At 58.3% G+C, this 6,052-nt stretch overlaps 1 protein-coding gene across 1 annotated transcript in view; it reads right to left on the bottom strand.

The window, feature by feature from the left end:
- Nucleotides 1-1,290: 1,290 nt before the first annotated feature.
- The window catches only part of AP1M1 (adaptor related protein complex 1 subunit mu 1), a 5,368-nt gene continuing 606 nt past the window's right edge, over nucleotides 1,291-6,052 (bottom strand). The window contains exons 2-9 of the mRNA XM_044450383.1: nucleotides 5,645-5,844; nucleotides 4,758-4,884; nucleotides 3,242-3,384; nucleotides 3,080-3,151; nucleotides 2,535-2,693; nucleotides 2,020-2,145; nucleotides 1,734-1,809; nucleotides 1,291-1,431 (exon numbers count right to left, since the gene is read on the bottom strand). Of these exons, the coding sequence (XP_044306318.1) occupies nucleotides 1,409-1,431; nucleotides 1,734-1,809; nucleotides 2,020-2,145; nucleotides 2,535-2,693; nucleotides 3,080-3,151; nucleotides 3,242-3,384; nucleotides 4,758-4,884; nucleotides 5,645-5,844 (926 nt within the window). The 3' untranslated portion in view covers nucleotides 1,291-1,408. The remainder of the gene's footprint in view (nucleotides 1,432-1,733; nucleotides 1,810-2,019; nucleotides 2,146-2,534; nucleotides 2,694-3,079; nucleotides 3,152-3,241; nucleotides 3,385-4,757; nucleotides 4,885-5,644; nucleotides 5,845-6,052) is intronic.

Here is a 6,052-nt window from a genome sequence, read left to right as displayed (position 1 = left end):
GCTGGAGGGGCCCTGAAGGCCATCCAGTCCACCCCCCGCTGTTGCAGCACCCCACGTCCCTCCACCCCACTCAGGTGTCTCCCCAGTTCCCCCCCGAACGTCCCCCGTGTGGGGAACCCCCCCCCAGGCACATGGTCCCTTCGCCATCTTGCCCTCACCCTGAGGAGCCTTCTCCTGGTCTCCCCCCCAACCCGGGTTGCCAAGCCCCCTCCCGGAAGTCCCCCCTCACGCCCCAGGGGGCCGATCTGGGCCCCACTTGGGGGGCTCCCCTCGGTGAGGCGCCGGACCCCACGGACCTCCTTCCCGAGCCGACGTCCCATGGTCCCTCTCCGACCAGGATGCGCAGGCCACTCTGGCCCCACACCGGGGGGGGGTCCGGTGGTCTTCGTTGGGGGTCTTCCAGCTCGCCCCGATCCCCACGGACTTGCCCTCGGCGTTCCGGAGCCGGATTGGGGACCCGGCGGCCCCACTGGCTCCCTGCCCCCTTGAGCTGGAGGGTGGGTGGGTTGTGTAGTCGCAATGCTGCGCCTGGCCCGTCCCGGGCCGTTCCCGATGGTTCCCCCCAGGACGTTCCCTCAGTTTCTCCCAAGGAATTCCAGTCAATTTCCCAAAAAATTCCCTTCAATTCGCCCCCAAAATCCCCTTCAATTCCCCCCCAATTCCCTCCCTTTTCTCCAAGAAATTCCCTTCAACCCCCCAATCCCCTCCCATTTCTCCCAAGAAATTCTCAATTCCCCCAAATTCCCTCCCATTTCTCCCAAAAAATTCTCAATTCCCCCAAACCCCCTCCCATTTCACTCTGTTCAAACCCCACCGAAGGAATTCCCCCAAAGAATTCCCCCAAAGAATTCCCCCAATGAATTCCCCCGGGAATCCCCCCCCCTTTCCCCGGACACAGGAATCACCCCTGGAAACCTCGGAATCACGGAGACCAGCCAAGCTGAACCGACTTTACTCCACTTCCTCCATGTAACAAGCACAGGCCTCTCCGGCCGCTCCGGAATCCCGCTCTCGGAAGAAGCGGCGCCGTGATTCCCCGGAAAACCCGCCGGAACGTTGGGATCCGCCGGGATCCGGGATCCCTCCCGGAGCGTCTCCGCTGCGAGGCCGGATCCGCGCGGGCCCTTCCCGGATTTCACAGGAGCGGCCGGAATTCCGGATCGCCGCCGGTTCCCAGGGGGGCGTGTGGCCCGGCAGATGTTGGGAAGGGGCGGGAAGCAGGAATTCTGGCGCCTCGGAGGTGGGGAACATGGGTTGCCGGAGGGCGGCTCGGGGGCGGAGGCTCCGGACGGGAACGACGTGGGGGGATTCGAGGGCCGGGCGGCGGATTCGGGGGTCGGATTCGGGGCCGGGCGACGGATTCGGGGGTCGGATTTGGGTCCTCCTCGGCGGGGGGCAGCCGGGCTCCTCACTGTGTCCGCAGCTGATAGTCTGGGAGGAGAGGAAGAGGAAGAGGAAGAGGGAGGTGGGATGGATGCTCTGGGGGGGCACTGCCCCCAGGCCCCCCTGGGGCCCCAACCCCCGGGCCCCCCAAGTGCATCCCGACCCCCGACCCGGCCCGAGCCCCCGAAGGAGGCACTCCGTCCCACCCTGTGGGCCGGGGAGGGGGGGCTCGAGGGGTGCAGGCAGGCTGCCCGCTGCGAGCCTCCCGGGTCCGGGAGGCCCCGGCGCCCAAGGAGAACCCGAGGCCCATGTTCCTTGCCCCCGATCCCAACCCCCCCGGCCCCGCCTACCTCCGTTCTGGGTGATGTAGCGCACCCACGGCAGGGCCTGGTAGCCGCTCTTCTCGATGATCTTCAGGTAGCGCACCTAGGGGGGAGGGCAGAGGCAGGTGGTACAGTCCTGCCCGGAGCGGTGCCCGCCCCACCCCGCCCCAAGGGAGCACCTCCGTCCCCATGTGTCCCCCCCCCCACCCCAGAGGAGGTGGGGCCCTCCAAAGGCGGATATGGGGAGGCGGATATGGGGAGGCGGATATGGGGAGGCGGATATGGGCCCCCCCCCCACGCGGCGAGTCCTCACCTGGATGCCAGAGGTGGTGAAGTAGGGGATCTCGAACTTCACGCTGATGGGGGGCTTGCCCTCCTTGTCCTCGGCCTCCACGCTGGGCAGCCCGAAGTGCGCCCGCATGAGGTACTCCTTCCCGCCCTGCGGGGGGGGAGAGCCAGGCTGGGGGGGGGGGCTCGAGGGGTGCAGGCGGGCTGCCCACTGTGAGCCTCCGTCGGCGCGGGCAGCCCGGCGCCCTCCCCATTGCGTGGCGGCCGCCCCAGGCTCAGCGGGAAGGACTGGCCCGGGCAGGCTGTTCCCTGCGAGCCTCCCGGGTGTGCGCAGGCGCCCCCCCCAGCTCACCGGGGAGGCCTTGACCAGGCAGGCTGCCCACTGCGAGCCTCCCAGGGAAAGGTAGCCCGGCGCCCTCCCCATTGCGTGGCAGCCGCCCCAGGCTCAGCGGGAAGGACTGGCCCAGGCAGGCTGCCCACTGCGAACCTCCCAGGTGCGGGCAGCAGGGCAGAGGCCCCCCAACCCCCCCCGAGACTCACCGGGAAGGACTTGACTGACCACACGATGGCGCCGTTCTCGGGCACCCACTTGACGCTGCCCACCGTGGTCTTGAACTTGGGCGAGTCGGCGTCGTTGGGCACCGGGATGTGGATCTCCACGTTGTTGGCCGTGGAGCGGCGCTTGAACTGGCTCTTGGCCTGCGGGGAGGATGGGCTTGGGTGGCCGCGGGGCGGAGGTGCCCCCGGCCGGGCCGTCCAGTCCAACCCCGGGGTCGGGAGCGTGGGAGAGTGGAGCTGGAGGGGCCGTGGAGGGCATCTAGTCCAACCCCGGGATCAGGAGCATGAGAGAGTGGAGCTGGAGGGGCCATAGAGGGCATCCAGTCCACCCCCTGGATCAGGATGATGGGATAGTGGAGTTGGAGGGACCATGCAGGGCATCTAGTCCAACCCCGGGAACAGGATCATGGGAGAGTGGAGTTGGGAGGGACATGGAGCCCATCCAGCCCACCCCCCGCCTCCCAGCGGGGCTGGACGGGTCCCCCGAAGGCCATCCCGCCCCCCGCCCCCCCTGCCGAGCCCCCCACCTTGATCATGTACTCGATGCGGCTGTGCGAATGCTTCTCGATCACCGACTCGATCCAGATCAGGGGCTTGACCTGCGGGCAGAGCCGGCTGACCCGTCAGCCCCGGCTGCCCCCCCGCAGCCAGCCCATCATCCCCAGCCGCCCCCCCGCCCCCGGACTCACGTGGGTGTTGAGGCGGTAGGACATGAGCTCGAACTCGCCGTCCGGGGGGATGAAGGAGATGGTGCGGTCGTTCTCGAAGCGGGAGAGGCGCACGCACTGGTGGAACTTGACGTCCTCCAGCTCCACCGACTTGCTCTTGCCCCCTGGGGGGCAGAGGTGGGGTGGGGGGCGCGGCTGAGGCTCGGCGGCGCGGGGGGGCGTCCGCGGCCCCCCCTTTCAAGCCGGGTCGCCGGTTGCAGCCGGCGGGGCTTTGGGGCGTGGGGCCCGAGCCGTGGGGGGGAAGGACCCCCAAGCCGTGGGGGGGCAGAGGGACCCAGACACTATGGGGGGACACACGGAGGGACCCATAGGCCGTGGGGGGGCAGAGGGACCCAGACACTATGGGGGGGCCCCAGAGGGACGGAGCCACCCCCTCTCCCTGCTGACCCACAGGACCGGGAGGGAAGCAGCTTCGTTTCGGCTTAATTGCCAGGCTTAATTACCGGTGTTATAGAGACTGTAATTGCCGGCTTTTAACGTCTTTCATTTAAATTCCATCAATTTAATTTAATTCCTTTCATTCAATTTAAACTTGCATTGCTGGATGACCCGGCCACCTTTCCTTTCAGCGCCAGGCAACACCCTTCCGATTCTCCCGCTATTTTAATTGCTAATTTGTTTTAATTGCTAATTCGTTTTAATTGCCGGTTTTCTAGGGACTTTAATTGCCGGTTTTCTACCATCTTTAATTTCCGGATTATATGGGTGTCTTTCCCTTTGCCACCAGGCAACGCCCTTCCGATTCTCCCGCTATTTTAATTGCTAATTTGTTTTAATTGCCGGTTTTCTACGGACTTTAATTGCCGGTTTTCTACCAACTTTAATTGCCGGGTTTCTGCAGACTTTAATTGCCGGTTTTCTACCAACTTTAACTGCCAGTTTTATACTGAAAGGGCGCCAGGCGACATCCTTCCGATTCTCCCGCTGTTTTAATTGCTAATTTGTTTTAATTGCCAGTTTTCTACCAACTTTAATTTCTGGATTGCCGGTTTTAATTTCTTTAATTTAAATTTCTTCAATTAAATTTAAATTTGAATTTCTGGATTATACGGGCGGCTTTTGATTCTCCTGCTATTTTAATTTCTAATTTATACAGACTTTAATTTCTGGATTGCCGGTCTTAATTTCTTATTTAAATTTCTTTAACTCAATTTAAACTTTAATTTCTGGATGACACGGGTGCCTTTCCTTTCGATGCCAAGCAACACCCTTTCGATTCTCCTGCTATTTTAATTGCGAATTTGTATTAATTGCCGGGTTTCTATGGGCTTTAATTTCTGGATTGCCGGTCTTAATTTCTTTAATTTAAATTTCTTTAATTCAATTTAAACTCGAATTTCTGGATGACACGGGCGCCTTTCCCTTCGGCTCGTTTTCCCTGGGGGTCTTATGCCTCCCACCGTCCCCGCCAGCCGCTGGGCTCCCCGGGCCCAGCATCCCCGGGGCTTGGGGACCCCCGTGGGGGACACACACTCACGGCCGGTGTTGTCGAACAGCACTTTGTCGTTCAGGCCCAAGCGGAGCTCCGGCATCCCCGAGAGGAAGACCCGCATCTTGATGGAGCCCACGATCTCGCTGCGCAGGACGTTCCCGTTGGCGCTGACCTGGGGCGGAGGGAGCAGGGGTCAGGGAGCCCGGCACACGAACATATATACAGACACACACACACACACACACACACACACACACACACAAATACATACATGAACGTAAGCATATATATATATATATACACACATACACACATACATAAATACATACATGAACATAAACATACATATACATACATGAACATAAACATATATATATACACACACACACAGAAGCATAAACATATATACGCACACAAACATACATATACACGCATATGTACATAAACATATATATATACATGCAAATTTACATGAACACACACACATATATATATATATATACACACATATATACATAAACACACACATACACACACACACACACATATATAGCCACACATAAACATATATGTACACATACACACACACATATACACACACATATAAACACACATATATATATGCACATATATACACAAATATATATTTATACTATACTATTATATACATATTACACAACTATAAATATTTATATATTTATTTATATACATGATTATATACATATGATTGTTTCTAAATAGATTTGATCATTTATATACATATATAAATAAATATACTCATCTAAAATAAATAACAAAAATAAATCTAGAACAAACGAATAACTCTATCACTTCCTTAAAATAAGTAATGATAAAAAGAAACATGAAAATGACGATCAACGAACGCTGGTCATAATGCTAACAAACGAACCGAAACGAGGCCAAATACCCACCAGGAGATTCACGGATTCGATGACATCCAGGAAGACCTCGTTCTTCCGGTACTTGATCCCTTCGGAGCGCCAGGAGACGGCGTTGGTCACGGTGGCGGGCGGGCGCGGGGCCCCCGTGTCCAGCTTGTGGCCTTCCTGCGTGATGTACCTTTGGGGGCACAGGCAGAAGTCCAACCGGTGAGGAGCCGGGGGCCTCTGTCCTCAGGACCGGCTTAAACGAGGAGGATGCGGAGGCCCGCTCGGCAAAACACCTTTTTCTTTCCCCCGTATTTTAAAGCTCGAACTGGGTTTGAGGATATGGATTGAGTGCCGTATGAATTGAGGCAGAAGGGGCCTGCGAGGGCATCTAGTCTGACCCCGACTCCAGCGGGATCTGCTCGGACACACACAGACACAGAGCGAGGCAGA

The sequence above is a fragment of the Varanus komodoensis genome, unplaced genomic scaffold, assembly GCF_004798865.1.
Source record: "Varanus komodoensis strain SLA01 unplaced genomic scaffold, ASM479886v1 scaffold654, whole genome shotgun sequence".
Lineage (NCBI taxonomy): Eukaryota > Metazoa > Chordata > Lepidosauria > Squamata > Varanidae > Varanus > Varanus komodoensis.
This window is presented reverse-complemented; position numbering and strand designations above follow the sequence as displayed.